Source organism: Oncorhynchus nerka, linkage group LG8 (genome assembly GCF_034236695.1).
Source record: "Oncorhynchus nerka isolate Pitt River linkage group LG8, Oner_Uvic_2.0, whole genome shotgun sequence".
NCBI lineage: Eukaryota > Metazoa > Chordata > Actinopteri > Salmoniformes > Salmonidae > Oncorhynchus > Oncorhynchus nerka.
In genome coordinates, this window is record NC_088403.1 from 26,496,408 (window position 1) to 26,517,539 (window position 21,132).

Genomic DNA, 21,132 nt, shown 5'->3' on the forward strand with positions numbered 1-21,132 from the left:
CCCTGTGGACACTGGGCTGCGGCTGGGAGACAGTGCACATGTGGGCCCGATTCACAGGACTGCCGTCAATCAGGCCATAAATCAACGACATCTCTCATGAAGACACAATTAAGCCTCACAACTCTATAATGCCCCCCCCTGTCATCTGTCTTGTCCCAACCCAGCTTCCTAGTCTAGTCTCTACAATCACACGGACTCTGCAGTTATTCAGACGAACACCACAACAACATAATTGAATCCGTGGTCTGTGTTGCATAATGATAGGGCAGATAATGACCCACAAAAGGTCTAAGAAACTCACAACGGCTAGAATACATGTGGGAAACATTCAGGGAATGGGTCCTGAGACAGGCTAAATGTTCATTCCTCACTATTTTTCACATGAAGCACCCAAATGACAAAATGCCCCAGAACACATTTGACCCAAGGAGTACTTAGTGAGAACAGATGCTCTGTGTGAGACAGAGAGAAGAGGACTGAGGCTCTATGGAACAGGCCGTTGTCCGCACACACTTGGCCACTTCACATGAAGAACGAGCAATTGTCTCCATCACCGTTAATGACGCAGTGAGTCCCCGATCTGATGTACAGTGTGAAGAACACATTGAGGAAGCAGACAGGCACATTAATGAGGTTTAATGACACCGTTATTACAGCATTGACTATCTGTGCAGCTATGCAATGGAATCCAACAGCAGTCATTGGTATAGGAGACAAGTGTGTAGTCACTGATATACAGTGGGATGACATATGTGCAGTCTGAAGAAATGAATGCTCTTATACAGGAGGTCAAGTAGAGGTCAGACCCTCTCCTTGCATAGATTTATCATCGTGTCACTATCCATAATGACCATGAGTGGGTTGGGTGTGTTCTCATTGTTAATACCACATTGTTGAATTGTGAGTAGGCCTATTCTATCAAATGCTTGTTTGTGGTCTCTTTTAACAAGGAGAGGTAGATAGGCCTACCTTCTTTGTTGTAGAGGAGAATTCTGGGTATATTATTGATAGGCCTACCTTCATTGTTGTAGAGGAGAATACTGGGTATATTATTGATAGGCCTACCTTCATTGTTGTAGAGGAGAATTCTGGGTATATTATTGATAGGCCCACCTTCATTGTTGTAGAGGAGAATTCTGGGTATATTATTGATGGGCCTACCTTCATTGTTGTAGAGGAGAATTCTGGGTATATTATTGATAGGCCTACCTTCATTGTTGTAGAGGAGAATTCTGGGTATATTATTGATAGGCCTACCTTCATTGTTGTAGAGGAGAATTCTGGGTATATTATTGATAGGCCTACCTTCATTGTTGTAGAGGAGAATTCTGGGTATATTATTGATAGGCCTACCTTCATTGTTGTAGAGGAGAATTCTGGGTATATTATTGATAGGCCCACCTTCATTGTTGTAGAGGAGAATTCTGGGTATATTATTGATGGGCCTACCTTCATTGTTGTAGAGGAGAATTCTGGGTATATTATTGATAGGCCTACCTTCATTGTTGTAGAGGAGAATTCTGGGTATATTATTGATAGGCCTACCTTCATTGTTGTAGAGGAGAATTCTGGGTATATTATTGATAGGCCTACCTTCATTGTTGTAGAGGAGAATTCTGGGTATATTATTGATAGGCCTACCTTCATTGTTGTAGAGGAGAATTCTGGGTATATTATTGATGGGCCTACCTTCATTGTTGTAGAGGAGAATTCTGGGTATATTATTGATAGGCCTACCTTCATTGTTGTAGAGGAGAATTCTGGGTATATTATTGATAGGCCTACCTTCATTGTTGTAGAGGAGAATTCTGGGTATATTATTGATAGGCCTACCTTCATTGTTGTAGAGGAGAATTCTGGGTATATTATTGATGGGCCTACCTTCATTGTTGTAGAGGAGAATTCTGGGTATATTATTGATAGGCCTACCTTCATTGTTGTAGAGGAGAATTCTGGGTATATTATTGATAGGCCCACCTTCATTGTTGTAGAGGAGAATTCTGGGTATATTATTGATAGGCCTACCTTCATTGTTGTAGAGGAGAATTCTGGGTATATTATTGATAGGCCCACATGTCTAGGCCTATTGCCTTACTGTGTTCGTTGAACACCATCAGAAAGGATGGAGCTGTATGACAATTTATTTAAATAGCTGTTTTAACGTTTTAAATTAGAGTCATGTGAAATGTAAAATACTTACGGCTTATTCACCAGTTGACAGGTATGTTGCCCTGGCACGTGACACAAAAAAATTCAGTATTCCTACATGGCTTAGTCCTATAAGACACTCGGAGTCAAATTGTTTTTATTTTGAAAAGTAATTTACAACTCTCCGTTTGTTTTTATAGAGGGACGTCATGTAGGCAGGCCGCTGAAGTGGCGCTGTATTAAACATCAGCTACAACCTGTTTTAACCGGTTGTTTGGCGCCACCTTGTGGCTTTTAGGAGCACCATCACACCACTGGATGCTGGTAAGAGGGGCCAAGCAAGCAAAACCAACCCCAAAACATTCATAACACAAAATATCTAAAGAACTGCAACAAACTTTTGATCGATACAAGTTGCGTCGTTTACTGTCATAACGTAGCCTTATATGAGTAGCAGCTACACAACTATATTGATTTTAGGGTCATTATAGTGGTCCAATGTCTCATTATGAGCATGCGTCACAGTATAGGAATGCATTGACCATCCTCTTCATCAATATACCTAAGTCATATTCATCTGTTACATCACAGGGAAGTCCTGTGGGTGGAGGCTTGGTTATGGTTACGAAACGTTGTTTCTGAACATTTACACAGCCACCTCTACCCCAGCGCTAGACAATAAGAACCAGGTGTGCCCATATAGCAAATAACAAAATGAGCCAATATAGCAGTTTCATAACGTCATGGCTCCATAGGGCTATACTCATTCGCGTGACAGGGATACAAACCATAAGGGGGTGTGGTGTCAGGTGGGACAACATGAATGGCTGAAGTTGAACTTGAGCTGCTCAAACAAATTCGACCAAAGCACACACATTCAGCATCAGTAGTTTCATACCTGCGCAACGAGAAGACTGGAGGATGGACAAGGCATACAAAAATATGAACGGGGACTATCCCACACCTGACAATGGCAAAGAGGTAAGCAATATTAAACATCAAATCTAGTGTAAACAATCATATTAAATGTTTAACAACATACATTTATGAACTTGTTTTTTCACTAATAATATAACGGTGATGACAATATGTTATTTTTATGATTCTATTCATTCAATATAGCCATATCATGATTATTGTGCAGTAAATTCCATGTCACGAGATAGGGAAGGGAACAGGTATATTTGGCATTGGACAAACCCCCTTTAAAACGTGCTATTGTATTAAGTCACAGTGTCATTTGGTGAAACGGCTATTAGACTGGCAGCTATGTTGTTCACTGTGGATGGAATTTTCTAGTCGGCGGAATGGCAACACAGACTAGACTATTGTAAACATCTCATAGTCATTGTGAATCATGTTAAAAGGTCAGTGACTATGAATCCATGCAGGAATGTGTGTGATAAATATATGTATAGATGTTTTTAATCTGATCTAGAAAAGGGGTGCACAGTTTAACACCGGCTTTTGCTTGAGAGGTAATGATAAAACGGTTAGTGTTTGTTAATTCATCACAATAACGGACTGTGGAGATTCTAAATGGATAGAATCCCAATAAACAGCGAAGTTCAAGGAATTGTGGACGTCGAGGTATTTGTGCTGAGTAGAGATAAATAGTCGATTTGGATGAGATGGTGTCAGGGGTCATTACTACAAAAGGTCAGAGGGGAAAGGTGTGAAAGCTTTGCGCTTTAAGAGGTAAGTCTTTTAGAATACGCAAAATAACCTGGGTTCTATAACCACAGCCCACACACAAACACCAAACATGATTTTTCATTGTGAGTGATACTTTCATTCATGGATTAAATGAACACAATCCTAATGATATAATGCCTATTTGTTCAACTGTTTGATCTACCTGGATTCCAATCAGGTTTGTGGGTCAGATTGTGGAGGCTCAGTCATTAGGGAGTGGGCGACGTGTTTGCGGTTCGGCTAATCAGAGAGCGAAAGAGTGAGAGGGCATAAAGGAAGAGAAATAGCCGTGTAGTTCAGGTAATGCCAAGGGTCACCACGCTACAGAAGGTTTCCCCCCTGGAATGTGTGCAGTGGTAAGGTCCAGCCCCGGGGGTCATAAGTCTTGTCTTGTCTTGTCTTGTTGCAGAGGAAAGGCTCCATGTACCTGGAGGAAGAGACCAGTGCCAAGGCGGGGGTGCTGTCCTGCTTCTTCTCCCTGAAGGAGGAGGTTGGGGCGCTGGCCAAAGCCCTCAGGCTGTTTGAGGTAAATCACTCAACATAACCGTAAACATGAATGTACACAGTGCAAACAAACAATCTTACATGTGCAGTAATGTACTGTAGTCACACACATGCAAAGTAATGTTCAATCTTTATTCTGAAATGCTCTGATGTGTTTGTCCAATGAGTCATGGGTCCAATGAGTCATGGGTCAAGGACAAATAAGAAGTAAAAAACCTGGAAAGCTAAAAAAGAAAAAAATTAAAAGCTGAAAGCAGTAATAGCTGCAAAAGCTGTAAAAGCTGTAAAAGCTGCAAAAAGCTGTAATAGCTGTAAAAGCTGAAATAGCTGTAAAAGCTGAAATAGCTGTAAAAGCTGTAAAAGCTGAAATAGCTGAAAAGGCTGTAAAAGCTGTAAAAGCTGTAAAAGCTGAAATAGCTGTAAAAGCTGTAAAAGCTGTAAAAGCTGTAAAAGCTGAAATAGCTGTAAAAGCTGTAAAAGCTGAAATAGCTGAAATAGCTGTAAAAGCTGTAAAAGCTGAAATAGCTGTAAAAGCTGTAAAAGCTGCAAAAGCTGAAATAGCTGTAAAAGCTGCAAAAGCTGAAATAGCTTTATTATTATTTATTTAATCTTTATTTAACTTTAAAAGCTAGATGTTGAAATAGTTTCTGTAGGTGAGAAAGAGAAGTGAGTATGAGGCTGTTGTTCAATACAAGCACAACAGGCTATAAACAAACGATCAGGTGTTTTTATCCATGTCATACCATGCGTTCCAAATATGAATAAAACAGATGGAAAAAGACTAATCCACAGTATCTTCAGAGAGTCAACTTCACAGCTGTGTTCTGGAACAGGAAAACGGCTTCGTCACTCCTTCAGGAGGACAGTTATTTTTTTACATTGGAGTCATTCAGCAGACACTCGAATCCAGAGCCTTTTACAGTAGCGAGGGAATACATTTTCATACATGCTTTCATATTGGTTTCCTGTGGGAATCCAACCCACAACCCTGATGTTGCAAGCGCCACGGGACCATTTATCACTAGCAACTTTAGGGAGGTTACCTTTAGGGAGGTAACGATCATGCCCGTAAAAATCAGAGAGACTAAAAGATCAGACAGAAGTTTACTAGCTGCCATTTGTCAGTCCAGGGGACCAATTTAAAGAGACAGCCAGGGCTTCACACTGAGTTAGCCAGACCTTCCCTCGTTTCCCTTCTCTCCCTCCATGTAGGCCAGGGCTTCACACTGAGTTAGCCAGACCTTCCCTCGTTTCCCTTCTCTCCCTCCATGTAGGCCAGGGCTTCACACTGAGTTAGCCAGACCTTCCCTCGTTTCCCTTCTCTCCTCCATGTAGGCCAGGGCTTCACACTGAGTTAGCCAGACCTTCCCTCGTTTCCCTTCTCTCCCTCCATGTAGGCCAGGGCTTCACACTGAGTTAGCCAGACCTTCCCTCGTTTCCCTTCTCTCCTCCATGTAGGCCAGGGCTTCACACTGAGTTAGCCAGACCTTCCCTCGTTTCCCTTCTCTCCCTCCATGTAGGCCAGGGCTTCACACTGAGTTAGCCAGACCTTCCCTCGTTTCCCTTCTCTCCCTCCATGTAGGCCAGGGCTTCACACTGAGTTAGCCAGACCTTCCCTCGTTTCCCTTCTCTCCCTCCATGTAGGCCAGGGCTTCACACTGAGTTAACCAGACCTTCCCTCGTTTCCCTTCTCTCCCTCCATGTAGGCCAGGGCTTCACACTGAGTTAGCCAGACCTTCCCTCGTTTCCCTTCTCTCCCTCCATGTAGGCCAGGGCTTCACACTGAGTTAGCCAGACCTTCCCTCGTTTCCCTTCTCTCCCTCCATGTAGGCCAGGGCTTCACACTGAGTTAGCCAGACCTTCCCTCGTTTCCCTTCTCTCCCTCCATGTAGGCCAGGGCTTCACACTGAGTTAGCCAGACCTTCCCTCGTTTCCCTTCTCTCCCTCCATGTAGGCCAGGGCTTCACACTGAGTTAGCCAGACCTTCCCTCGTTTCCCTTCTCTCCCTCCATGTAGGCCAGGGCTTCACACTGAGTTAGCCAGACCTTCCCTCGTTTCCCTTCTCTCCCTCCATGTAGGCCAGGGCTTCACACTGAGTTAGCCAGACCTTCCCTCGTTTCCCTTCTCTCCCTCCATGTAGGCCAGGGCTTCACACTGAGTTAGCCAGACCTTCCCTCGTTTCCCTTCTCTCCCTCCATGTAGGCCAGGGCTTCACACTGAGTTAGCCAGACCTTCCCCCGTTTCCCTTCTCTCCCTCCATGTAGGCCAGGGCTTCACACTGAGTTAGCCAGACCTTCCCCCGTTTCCCTTCTCTCCCTCCCATGTAAGAATTTACAAGGTACGCAACCAAACGCGCTTCTTAAGACAGCGTGTTTCCAGTTAGCTCCAGATGTTCCTGGTTACTGACCATCCTCCTGCATCCGGGTACCTGCCCCAGTGAAGGACCCGTGTCTGGCTGAATACAGTACATAGTTCCCCCCAGTAGGAGTATATCCTACCGTAGGGCCTGCTGTGTTTTAATGTGTACAGCTCTGTGTCCGATTGAAACAGGCTCTCTCATACATATAGACCAGTTTGTTCAATCTCCACGCAGGCTCCTGCGACAGAGGCCAAGGTCATGGAAAATAATGCTCCAGTAAATGCACTGTACGGTAACTACTGCACCCCCATGAAGTATGAATACTGGACATTTCCCTGGGGAAGAACTTACATGAACATTTAACTAGCCAAATGTTAGTGGAGAGTTTCCAGCAGGGTGTGAAGGAGTTGGAGGACTACCCCAAGGTTTTTACATAACGTATCATTCAAGTCCCAGGCTTTAGGTTGGTGCAGTAGGTTCCCTCTACTTCTGGGCAAAAAGTGTTTGTCAACATTGTTTCCTTGTTATTTCGGAATCAAAATGATACCATTGCATCATCATGGATGATGCTGTAGCTGTCTTAACACATACATGTTGAACATTGTTGTGTCACTTTAACCCAAGACCTTTCAACCAGGGTTCAAGGTTTGGTCTATTTGATATATTTTGAGTTTGTTGACAACTCAATCAAATATTAACCAAAATGTGGTTGTTGATCTGACGTCTTTGTCCAATGTGCTGGTTGCCCAATGTATTAGTAGCCAATGTTGTTAATGTAGGTTACTGAATTTAGAGTTGAGGGGATGTAAGCCCGACAGTGTAGATTTACGGCTCTATGGTAACTGTTAGTGTGATGCCATCTTTATCTTAGATATCTACGGGAGCAGCTGTGTACACAATCGTTCCAGGCCGCTCTTTGATCCACGATGCAGGCTGAGGTTTCTGTTTTTGAAATAGTCAAACAGACTGGAAGACACCCATCCGACCCCAATATGGTCACCAGTTATGGCTACTGCGTTCATTTAACCATGTTGTGTTGTTGCCACCAGCAACAGTTGACCCTGTACCAAGGTGCATTGTTTTTTTTAAATTTTGTGTTGACTTAAACGACTGTGTACTTCGTAGCACGCAGTCGGGGCTGTTGGGCAGCACATCCATTGTTTCACCTTCGACGATGAAGTGCTATCAAAGTTTAATGTCCTAGTGGTCAAAACAGAATTGGATTGTCTTGTGCCTCACTTGTAGGGGAGAGCGGGGTACGTTGTGTCAAAGGGTTAGTTGAGCCACCCCTTGTTTCTAAGAAACCATACACACAATGAATCATCTGACCAAATATTGAGGAAGAGGTCATCATTTCATGGAGTCTTGTGAAGGAAGAAACCACATGGAAAAAGTGGTAAGTTAGGTCCAAAAAACAGAAAATAAATTAATTTAGTGTGCTATATGTTTCATGATGCTTGAATCGAAACCAATGTAGATGGTTTTATACATCAGTTGGGGTCTCTATAAACTTCACATGAGGTTCTAAACCTAGCTTGAAAGTTCATCCTTGTGGCCATGTTGGCTAATATAGACAAAATGTTTGCCTTGGAGTAAGTTGAGAAAATGGACATTAGGATAAGTAGAGCCAATGGTTACCATTCTCCATACAAATGATTCAATTTGGTCAGTTGTATGCATAATATGCCTGCAATAGGTCATGCATATGAACTCAAGATATTGCATTTGTATTGTTACAGAGCAGACATCCTCATGTCCCGTGTATACAAATGCTAAACAATCAGGGGTCTATCCCCCTTGAGGTTCTTGAGAGAGCAGCCAATGGAGTGAGAGGGGAAGAAGTTCATTCGATCAGCAGCAATGGATGGGAAAAAAAGACTGAATGACACTGAAGAGGTACATTGACAAGAAAAGAAAACTAACATGTTCCTTGTGAAAGAGAGGCTATGAGAGAGTAGCAGAGGCACACGAGGTCTTATCTGAGTGACATGGAGTCTGAGCTGTATAAAGAGAGGCTATGAGAGAGTAGCAGAGGCACACGAGGTCTTATCTGAGTGACATGGAGGCTGAGCTTGATAAACATATCAAGAATTTTGCAGACCCATTTCATGGGCCTAATCGCCTCAAAATAACTTGCCTACGAATTGGTACATCGGAACAACATCCCTGTCCCAGACAACTGGTCAAGAAATGGAAGGGTTAGTGATTTTGTACAGAGAGATCTATATCTGAAAGTAGGCATACATTTAAATATACAATATACCACATCCCCATTCCATGAATTAAACTTTGACCTTCCATTCCCATCACCCACTCACCCTGTCCCTATTTTCAACCTACCCAGGGTAAATTGTGACAAGAGACCACTTTTTTTGGGGGGCAAGCCGTTTTCAAAACTATTATGAATTCTGATTATTTCCAGGGACACACACCATCCTAAAATATATGTAGATATCTTTGTTAGAAAGAATACTATATTTCCCTTGATGTTGTGATGCTGAATGTAAATAACAGCTCAACTTACCCCACTCTCCCCTACAGATTAAAAAAAAACATCTTAAATGCGTGTTTGTGGAGATGTGTGAGATCAATAAGTATCTTCCATGTGCTGTGCTCCAAATGTAAACATGAGAAGCCCCTCTGCACCTATGAGCTCTCATTCCCCAGATCCACCCCCATCTCCCTGTAAAACCCAAAACTTCCCCACCATCAGACCAAGTTTTAGTCCAATCACTTTCCAGCATCCACACCCTCCTTTTCGCTTAAAACAGGCCACGTTACCCTGACAACCATCAACATCAGCTGGCACCCCCCCCGTAGAGCACCTCTCAGTCATCAGTGGGAAAACGGGGATCATATGCATGGTTTAGGAATACAATGTTCCCATATGGCTTTATGTATATGTGGAGTGAAACATCGAAGGCATCCAAGTAGAAACCATCATAATTTGAATGTGAGAACCTGAAAATGACAGCTCAAGTAGGAAGGACTGAATGCAAAGGAAACGTTTACATTGGCTCCATATATCCACATCACCAGCTGCATAACCAGCATCATTCATACCCATGTACATTTACAGTATTCATTTGGAGTCAAGAAGTCCTCCTATGCAGTTCCAGTCCCCAGTTACATCTCACTAACTCCCTGTTTATCCCTCTGAAACGCCAGCCCATGTGATGTGGGTTGGATGACATGTGAGGAGTTAATTCCTAGCATCAGTAAGCTTGTCATGACCGGACCAAGGCCTTAGCCCAGCCAGGGCACGGGTAGGGTTAATGTCACTCACACGAGGCCTTGTGGTAGACATTCATTCCACTTCAAAAGTCACCAGGAGCATAGCGACATCCCTAGGAGGTACACACATCTATCCAAACAACCCATAGAGGCCCTGGGTCCACATTAACTGGGCGGGGGGCATATTTTGGAGCGTTGTTTTGTAACTAAATGCTGTTGGATGTTGAAACAACAGCAGATTCATATGGTTGTTGTGCAAGCCCTTTCAATGCTACCACAGCTCACGTCCTGGCTCTAGTCGGTTCTATAACATCCAGCCCACAGTTAATTATCTGGGTGATTGTTTAGTGGTGTACTGTTCTGTCCTAAGGGCATGGTCGACTCCACAAAGCCTGTCAAATGACCACTGTTTGGATGTGCACTTGGCGCCCTCTAGGGGTATGCTAAGTCCACACAAAGTATTTCCAGTGCTGGATCGTCATGAGTTGAATCACAGGTTTTTAAACTCGTTTTTCAAAGATGTAACCTAACTTTTATTGTCAATAATACAATGATGCTTTTAAAGTAAATATACACAACAAAATAACCAAAGAAATAAAGTGATTTACAAGATCTAATAGCAGGATTGAACCACCCAGCTGTCACACAGGATTTACAGAGCTACATGGCTTCTCCTCTGTCTCTGACTCAACAGGAGAAGGGCATCAACCTGATGCACATCGAGTCTCGCCCGTCGCGACTGAACAACCAGGAGTTTGAGTTCTTCATCAGCGTGGACACCAGCTACTCCAAGTCCCTGGACGAGGTCATCGACGGCCTGCGCACCGAGATCAGTGGCCACGTGCACGAGTTCTCACGCAACAAACAGAAGGACACAGGTGTGTGTATCAGGATTGGGGTTAATTCCAACTCTCGGCAACGCTTTTTAATTAGGTATATTTGGAATTGGAATACAGAATTACTTTTTGAATTGACTAGAGTTGAAATGGAATTCATCCTAATCCTGGTGTGTATGAGTGTATGCATATAGAAAGATATTATCAATGAATAATCAATCTAGATATGCATATAACATATTAGAAACCATGACTGAAAGTTTTAAAAACCATGACTGATTAAAATCATGACTATTAAATCATTATTTTAAGTGTACTTAACAATAATTATATGATGATATATTTGTGTCTAGGAGGGAGAAGGGGGAAGTAGACAAAGCCTGTGTGTGTGTGTCACATGATCTGAACTTTGGGTGGCGCTTTAGCAGGCCACCAGCCAGACTGTCTAATGAGGTGATGAGCGTCGCCGCGGAGACGGATAGCCTGTCCCTCACATCCAGCCTCCTTTATTAGTTGTTTCCACAATGACATTAGTTTAGTTACTGGGCACCAACTGGCCTGGCTGCAAACAGAGGAGCCCAGTGTCACCGACTGTCACAGAACAGACTGCCTCTATCACAGACCCAGAGGAGGGAAACCCGAGTCATCGCTCATCCCAGGGTCATCGCTCATCCTCAGGGTCATCGCTCATCCCAGATAGACAGGGCCACCACCAAGCCCCCTCTGCCTAGCCCTATCGTCTACTGGACAGGGCGACAGGTTAATGTGTGATTGGAGGATATTAGAGATATTTATGGTCTGAGATGGAGACAGGCTGTTTTGAGAGGACTTTGGTGGAGTCCCATTGTTCTCCTAGCCTCAGGCTGGACCACACGGCCTCGATTTAGATTAATGGTCGACGTCCAGTACTTCTAACTGTCATAAATGAGCCAATGGGTGACCTCCTCTGGTGCTCTGTTCACTGTCAACATGGTTACTGGATAGTGTTCTATCCCAATACAAAGCACCCTGCAGGCAAAACCCCCACAAAGCCATCCACATCAATATTCATTTGGGCTTCACTTGTTTCAATCAATTTACATTTTGGAACTGGACATTGAACACAAGGCAGATATACTACAGGCAATTGTAAATATGACTAAATTGTAGTTTTCTACATCTCAAGAGGTTATGCACCATTGTTTTGACTGGTTTTACTCTGGTCTGTTTTGGCCATGTATATATCTATTTGTCATATTCACCTGAACTGGGTAATGAGGAGATTCCCCCGTCCCACAGTTCCATGGTTCCCCAATGACATCCAGGACTTGGATCGCTTTGCCAACCAGATTCTGAGCTACGGATCTGAGCTGGATTCTGATCACCCTGTAAGGATCAAACATTTATTACTGTCTGTTTACATCCTACACACTGTGTACTGGGTGTCTGCTTTGTATTGTCTGTGTGTCTGCATTGTTGGGAAGGACCCGTAAGTTGACATTTCACTGTTAGGTCACACTTGTTATATGAAGCGTGTGACAATTACTATTTCATTTGATTTGTGTGTGTGCATGTACATACGTATGTACATGTGTGTGTGCATGTGCACCCACACGTGTGTTTTATGAAAGACTCAAATCGTGATGAGTCCCCACTCTGCTATCTATTCTAATGGAAACTCTCTAGGGCCCCAAATTGATGTCATTGCTTTAATTGAGCCCCTATAATTATAGATAATTGCTCCCTTTTGCCACCGTCTATAAAGTGAAATGTATTCCTCATGAGCAGCATACATTCTACAAAGGCCTCATTTGAATATGTGTTTCCAGCCAGGGCTCTCAGCAGAGTGGGAGAGTATGATGCTGCCAACGTGTCCAAGTAGTCCTAGCTGAGGATTTACACACTATATACAGGGCCAGGCAGTGATCATAAATAAGATCTAATATGGATTACTTCTGTCTTTCACTCCAGGGCTTCACAGACCCAGTGTACAGAACCAGGAGGAAGGAGTTTGCCGACATTGCCTACAGCTACAGACAGTAACTATCCATCCATCCAGACAAGAATACTTTTTCTCTTGGGCTACTAGAAGTGATCGATGTCCCTCTCCTCCAGCCTCATTTCAGTCCCCGCTTGGCCTTTTATTGAAAATGACCACAAACAAAAGGGGACAAATTACAGAGGGGGCAGTGGTGGATTTGAAGCCTCTAGCTTTGTTCGCATAATTGAGACTTCATTATTCCCAGGAACTACAAAGAGCGCCAGCCCCAATGAAAACGCCCTCACAGGAAGCTCACATTTACATAGCAGTGGGACCTTGGGAGAATAATGAAGTGAATCCACTCACTGATCCCCCCATCCATCCTCCCTCACCAAATAGGGACTGTGTGTCTGTGTATAGAATAACATATTATACACAAGTGTGTTTTAACAACAGTGTGTCGCTCTGTTTCAGTGGCCAGGTCATTCCCAAGGTGGAGTACACAGCGGAGGAGAAGGCCACATGGAGCACAGTGTTCAATGAGCTGAAGACTCTGTACCCCACGCATGCCTGCCGCGAGCACAACCGTGTGTTCCCCCTGCTGGAGCAGTACTGCGGCTACAGGCAGGACAACATCCCCCAGCTGGAGGACATCTCACGCTACCTGCAGTGTAAAGACAACCGATCGTGCCTAAGTGCCCCACTTCCTCTGCTTCTATCAGCGTCCCACATACACTGACATGGTACCCTCCCCTCCTCTCTGTTTTAGCGTGCACAGGTTTTCGGCTGCGCCCAGTGGCTGGCCTGCTCTCCTCTCGGGATTTCCTGGCTGGTCTGGCCTTCCGAGTCTTCCACTCTACACAGTACATCCGGCACCATTCCAAGCCCATGTACACACCTGAGCCGTAAGTGTCACCCTCATCATTTTAAGGGGAAAAAAACATCAAAAACATAACATTGCCATGGTATGTTTTATGGACCGTCCGATTTGTCATTTTTGCCCATTTCCACACACATAGAATCGTACTCGGTTTGCAAATTACGGCACCCTGTTAAGTATTTTCGGCCGGCAAACGCCACTGTTGTGTCCGTGCCTTTATATAGGTATCACACCCCACCTTGGGACCAGTTGAATATGTTCTACAGTCATTGACTTACATCTCTCCACAGGGATATCTGCCATGAACTCCTGGGCCATGTTCCTCTGTTTGCTGACCCCACCTTTGCCCAATTCTCACAGGTAAAGAACACAAGAGGACATGAACTTTCTTTAACCCCTGCTGGTATCATAACTTCAGAGAACTATCGTTGGCGTGAAAAAGGTACCACTTTAAAGATCAGCTTCAAACACAGTCATGCTAGTCATAATGTTGAAGAGGATCGAGGAGAATGCCATGCAACTGTACTGCATGTGTCAGTCTTTCTCTAATATTGGTTTTACTCCTGTAGAACGCTTTCATCTGTGTTACAGCACAATATCCTGAAGCAGATACAGTTGAAGTCAGAAGTTTACATACACTTAGGTTGGAGTCATTAAAACTCGTTTTTCGACCACTCCACAAATGTCTTGTAAACAAACTATAGTTTTTGCAAGTCTGTTAGGACATCTACTTTGTGCATGACCACAAGTAGTTTTTCCAACAATTGTTTACAGACAGATTATTTCACTGTATCACAATTCCAGTGGGTCAGAAGTTTACGTACACTAAAATGACTGTGCCTTTAAATACTTGGAAAATTCCAGAAAATGATGTCATGGCTTTAGAAGCTTCTGGTAGGCTAATTGACATCATTTGAGTCAATTGGAGGTGTACATGTGGATGTATTTCAAGGCCTACCTTCAAACTCAGTGCCTCTTTGCTTGACATCATGGGAAAATCAAAAGAAATCAGCCAAGACATCAGAAAAAAAATGGTGGACCTCCACAATTCTGGTTCATCCTTGGGAGCATTTTCCAAAAGCCTGAAGGTACCACGTTCATCTGTACAAACAACAGTACGCAAGTATAAACACCATGGGATCACGCAGCCGTCACACCGCTCAGGAAGGAGACGCATTCTGTCTCCTAGAGATGAACGTACTTTAGTGCGAAAAGTGCAAATCAATCCCAGAACAACAGCAAAGGACCTTGTGAAGATGCTGGAGGAAACAGGTGCAAAAGTATCTATATCCACAGTAAAACGAGTCCTATATCGACATAACCTGAAAGGCCGCTCAGAAAGGAAGAAGCCACTGCTCCAAAACCGCCATAAAAAAAGCCAGACTACGGTTTGCAACTGCACATGAGGACAAAGATCGTACTTTTTGGAGAAATGTAATCTGGTCTGATGAAAAAAAATAGAACTGTTTGGCCATAATGACCATCGTTATGTTTGAAGGAAAAAGGAGGAGGCTTGCAAGCCAAAGGACACCATCCCAACCGTGAAGCACGGGTGTGGCAGCATCATGTTCTGGGGGTGCTTTGCTGCAGGAGGGACTGGTGCACTTCACAAAATAGATGGCATCATGAGGCAGGATAATTATGTGGATATATTGAAGCAACATCTCAAGACATCAGTCAGGAAGTTAAAGCTTGGTCGCAAATGGGTCTTCCAAATGGACAATGACCCCAAGCATACTTCCAAAGTTGTGGCAAAATGGCTTAAGGGCAACAATGTCAAGGTATTGGAGTTGCCATAACAAAGCCCTGACCTCAATCCTATAGAAAATTTGTGGGTAGAACTGAAAAGCGTGTGCTAGCAAGGAGGCCTGCAAACCTGACTCAGTTACACCAGCTCTGTCTGTAGAAATGGGCCAAAATTCACCCAACTTATTGTGGGAAGCTTATGGAAGGCTACTTGAAACATTTGACCCAAGTTAAACAATTTAAAGGCAATGGTAACAAATACTAATTGAGTTTATGTAAATTTCTGACACTGGGAATGTGATGAAAGAAATAAAAGCTGAAATAAATAACTATTTCTACTATTATTCTGACATTTCACATTCTTATAATAAGGTGGTGATTCTAACTGACCTAAGACAGGGAATTTTTACTCTGATTAAATGTCAGGAATTGTGAAACTGAGTTTAAAATGTATTTGGCTAAGGTGTATGCAAACTCCCGACTTCAACTGTTTGGACAATAACATGATTTATTTGACGCTATTCTGAACAGGAAATCGGTCTGGCTTCCCTGGGTGCCCCCGACGAGTACATTGAGAGGCTTGCTACTGTAAGTATCTCAGACGGCTGTAGTTGATGTTGTGAGACGACTCCTGATACCAGAGGAAGGCAAAACAATATTGAATATGTGACGAGCCCTTGTGTCTGCCTGTCCACAGGTCTATTGGTTCACAGTGGAGTTTGGCCTCTGCAAGCAGGGCTCTGAGATCAAGGCCTATGGAGCTGGCCTTCTCTCATCATTTGGAGAGCTGCAGGTATTTACATTGCATTTACACCTTCCAATGGCAAATAGATGCTAGAAGCAGCCATAGTGGTCACATGTTGGGCATCTTCACAACAGAACAATTCCGGCGCCGACAAAGATGGCCGCCTCGCTTCGCGTTCCTAGGAAACTATGTACTATTTTGTTTTTTTTACGTGTTACTTCTTACATTGGGATCCCAGGTAATCTTAGGTTTTATTACATACAGTCGGGAGGAACTGTTGGATATAAGAGCAACGTCAACTCACCATCATTACGATTAGGAATACGACTTTCCCGAAGCAGATCCTCAGTTTTGCCCACCACCCAGGACAATGGATCGGATCCCAGCCGGCGAACCAAAACAACGACGCCGTAAAAGGGGCAGACGAAGCAGTCTTCTGGTCAGGCTCCGGAGACCGGCACATCGTGCACTGCTCCCGAACATACTACTGGCCAATGTCCAGTCTCTTGACAACAAGGTAGATGAAATCCAAGCAAGGGTAGAATTCCAGAGAGACATAAGAGACTAACGTTCTTTGCTTCACGGAAACATGGCTCACTCGAGACACGCTATCGGAGTCGGTACAGCCAGTTGGTTTCTTCATGCATCGCGCTGACAGAAACAAGCATCTTTCTGGTAAGAAGAAGGGCGGGGGTATGCCTTATGATTAACGAGACGTGATGTGATCATAACAACATACAGGAACTCAAGTCCTTCTGTTCACCTGACTTAGAATTCCTCACAATCAAATGTCGACCGCATTATCTACCAAGAGAATTCTCTTAGATTATAATCACAGCCGCATATATTCCCCCCCAAGCAGACACATCGATGGCCCTGAACGAACTTCATTTGACTCTATGTAAACTGGAAACCACATATCCTGAGGCTGCATTCATTGTAGCTGGGGATTAGAACAAGACTAATCTGAAAACAAGACTCCCTAAATTCTATCAGCATATTGATTGTGCAACCAGGGCTGGTAAAACCCTGGATCATTGTTATTCTAACTTCCGCGATGCATATAAGGCACTCCCTCGCCCTCCTTTCGGAAAAGCTGACCACGACTCCATTTTGTTGCTTCCAGCCTATAGACAGAAACTAACATAGGAAGCTCCCGCACTGAGGTCTGTTCAACGCTGGTCCGGCCAATCTGATTCCATGCTTCAAGATTGCTTCGATCACGTGGACTGGGATATGTTCCGCATTTCGTCAAACAACAACATTGACGAATACGCTGATTCTGTGAGCAAATTTATTAGCAAGTGCATTGGCGATGTCGTACCCACAGCAACTATTAAAATATTCCCAAACCAGAAACAGTAGATTGATGGCAGCATTTGCGCGAAACTGAAAGCGCAAACCACTGCTTTTAATCAGGGCAAGGTGACCGGAAACATGACCGAATACAAACAGTGTAGCTATTCCCTCTGCAAGGCAATCAAACAAGCTAAGCGTCAGTAGAGACTAAGTAGAGTCGCAATTCAACGGCTCAGACACAAGAGATATGTGGCAGGGTCTACAGTCAATCACGGATTACAAAACGAAAACCAGCCCAGTCGCGGACCAGGATGTCTTGCTCCCAGACAGACTAAACAACTTCTTTGCTCGCTTTGAGGACAATACAGTGCCACTGACACGGCCCACTACCAAAACCTGCGGACTCTTCTTTACTGCAGACGACGTGAGTAAAACATTTAAACGTGTTAACCCTCGCAAGGCTGCAGGCCCAGACGGCATCCCCAGCAGTGTCCTCAGAGCATGCGCAGACCAGCTGGCTGGTGTGTTTACGGACATGTCCAATCAATCCTTATCCCAGTCTGCTGTTCCCACATGCTTCAAGAGGGCCACCATTGTTCCTGTTCCCAAGAAAGTTAAGGTAACTGAGCTAAACGACTACCGCCCCGTAGCACTCACTTCCGTCATCATGAAGTGCTTTGAGAGACTAGTCAAGGACCATATCACCTCCACCCTACCTGACACCCTAGACCCACTCCAATTTGCTTACCGCCCCAATAGGTCAACAGACGACGCAATCACAACCACACTGCACATTGCCCTAACCCATCTGGACAAGAGGAATACCTTTGTGAGAATGCAGTTCATCGACTACAGCTCAGCATTTAACACCACAGTACCCTCCAAGCTCGAGACCCTGGATCCCGACCCCGCCCTGTGCAACTGGGTACTGGACTTCCTGACGGGCCGCCCCCAGGTGGTGAGGGTAGGTAATAACATCTCCACCCCGCTGATCCTCAACACTGGGGCCCCACAAGGGTGCGTTCTGAGACCTCTCCTGTACTCCCTGTTCACCCACAACTGTGGGGCAATGCACGCCTCCAACTCAATCATCAAGTTAGCAGATGACACTACAGTGGTAGGTTTGATTACCAACAACGACGAGACGGCCTACAGGGAGGAGGTGAGGGCCCTCGGAGTGTGGTGTCAGGAAAATAACCCCACACTCAACGTCAACAAAACAAAGGAGATGATCGTGGACTTCAGGAAACAGCAGAGGGAGCACCCTCCTATCCACACTGACGGGACAGTAGTGGAGAAGGTAGTAAGTTAAGTTCTTTGGCGTACACATCACGGACAAACTGAATTGGTCCACCCACACAGACAGCGTCGTGTAGAAGACGCAGAGGCGCCTCTTCAACCTCAGTAGGCTGAAGAAATTTGGCTTGTCACCAAAAGCACACAAACTTTTACAGATGCACAATCGAGAGCATCCTGTCGGGCTGTATCACCGCCTGGTACAGAAACTACTCCACCCACAAGTGTAAGGCTCTCCAAAGGGTAGCGATGTCTGCACAACACATCATAAGGATCAGAGGATGAGCAGTTAGCTGAGTCAGAGGATCAGAGGATGAGCAGTTAGCTGAGTCATATCACTGCAGGACGCCATTCACACTGCACTTCCTGTTTACTGCTACCTAGGCGCACAGAATGTCATTGAGGAATTGCACACTGCTAGTGGTCCGTGACCTCAAAACACCAAATGAGGACTTGTAACCTGGATTCTGCTCATTGTAGATTGATTCATGACAGTGGTGCATCTCCCATAAGTGGGGATTAGAGTTGGAGTCAAACTCTGGAATAACATTTGACTGTTTTGAATTGTTTTACAGTACTCTTTGACAGACAAGCCCAAGATTCAACCATTTGACCCTGCAAAGACCAGCCTCCAGAAGTACCCAATCACTGAATTCCAACCCGTTTACTTTGTTGCAGAGAGCTTTGATGACGCCAAAGAGAGAGTCAGGTAATATTTAACATCTGCACAATATTAAACGTTAAATATGGCACATTCATTCACTGCATTTTCTTTTGGAACTCTGGATCTTTATATCGCAATATACACGTTCACATTTTCAATTGAAAGTCCTATGTTATGACTCTTTATACAGGAAATTTGCCGACACCATCCCCAGACCTTTCTCAGTGCGCTACAATGCGTACACCCAAAGCATTGAAGTCTTGGATAACACCCAGCAGCTGAGAAAACTGGCTGACAACATCAGTGGTGTGTGACATTTCTATGGAGTCCTCATAAAACTAACTTCTCAATAACCCCTTATGCAAATACAAACATCAAGTACTATTGGAAATGGATTCAAATGAGATTTTCTACCAATTGTCATTTATATACACTGTGTGTAGTATATGCTATTTAGCGTACACTTTTATTCAAAGCGGCTTACAGTCATGCAGGCATACATTTTACATAAGGGTGGTCCTGGGAATCAAACCCAGTATTCTGGCATTGCAAGCACCATGCTCTACCAACTGAGCTATAGAAGACCACACTAGGATTTATTTTTGTCTTGCCTTTTACAAATTGAAAACAGTTTAATGCAATACAATATCGGTATGAATGCCCAACTCCTACTGCAATGTAATGTTTCTTAATCTTCCACAGATGAACTACCTAATGTTATCATGTTGCTTTTATTTTAGGGGAAAATGGGGATCTTGTGCAATGCCCTGCGGAAGATGGAGTAAGGAGACCACTTTGGAGACATCCTTCAATACTGATGTGCGCAATGATAGAATCTCAATGCATTTCATCAATCTTGTAGATTTCCATTATACTCTTTGTATTTATAGTCTGTGTGCTTGTCCATTATAACATCTAATGCATTCTGCTTCATCTTTATATAAATTATTCATAAATACCTACTGCATCCCAGACACTAGTCATTTTAAGTAGAACATTTTCATTTTAGTCGTCAATATTAGAGGAGCACTCGCTCAATGAATCACACAGACATACTACTAAGCCAATGAAAATGCACATCGAAATTAGTCACTCATTGTACATATGAAGTTACATAAAACAAGTATTAACTTTAAATGAATTATTCGATAAGAGAGTGAGTTTTTCGTTAGATTTTTGTTAACACCAACAAGGAGAAGTATTATTTTAACATACCCTTTTCAGTATGTTCGAGAAATCCAACACCGCCACTACAGTATTGATAGGTTAACCGATGTCATTTTCTGTAACCAGCTGAGAGGGATTACATTGGAAGAGTGCTGTTCCAGAACTATTAGCTCGGGCTTTGAAGACGATCTAATTCGCACTTGAGTATTCTATCTATATTGGTTAAATCGCAAATAACAAAAATACATCCTTGCATTATGCTAGAAATAGCTAGGCTTATATAACACAATAAAGAAATGCAATGTGTATGTCCAGCATGTTAGAGAATGTGTTTGATTATATCCTGAATTCGGATTAATCCAAATGGTCGACTGTTTTTCCATTCTTTACTATCACGTGTTTGTATAATATGCATGAAAATGTGTTATTAACTTGTCAAATAAATGTATGCTTAAAAGGTTCTTTCAGATCAATTCTCAAAATAATTGTGGTTTATTATTATTATTAGGCTATAATTGGTTGTGAGGACATATTTTGTATTAGAGTCTGTCAAAGTGCGTTTCAGCACCTTGGAGAGCATCCCAAGTCAGGGGAAAATA

General features: G+C 43.7%; 1 protein-coding gene across 1 annotated transcript; it reads left to right on the forward strand.

Annotated features, from left to right (window-relative positions):
* The first annotated feature begins 2,942 nt into the window (after positions 1 to 2,942).
* LOC115133030 (phenylalanine-4-hydroxylase-like) lies at positions 2,943 to 21,002 on the forward strand. Its single transcript, XM_065021580.1, has 12 exons — positions 2,943 to 3,129; positions 4,253 to 4,369; positions 10,635 to 10,818; positions 12,055 to 12,143; positions 12,727 to 12,794; positions 13,211 to 13,407; positions 13,506 to 13,641; positions 13,907 to 13,976; positions 15,894 to 15,950; positions 16,060 to 16,155; positions 19,278 to 19,411; positions 19,557 to 21,002. The coding sequence occupies exons 1-12, from the start codon at positions 3,070 to 3,072 to the stop codon at positions 19,678 to 19,680; spliced, it is 1,332 nt and encodes a 443-aa protein (XP_064877652.1). The 5' UTR covers positions 2,943 to 3,069; the 3' UTR covers positions 19,681 to 21,002.
* The last annotated feature ends 130 nt before the right edge of the window (positions 21,003 to 21,132 follow it).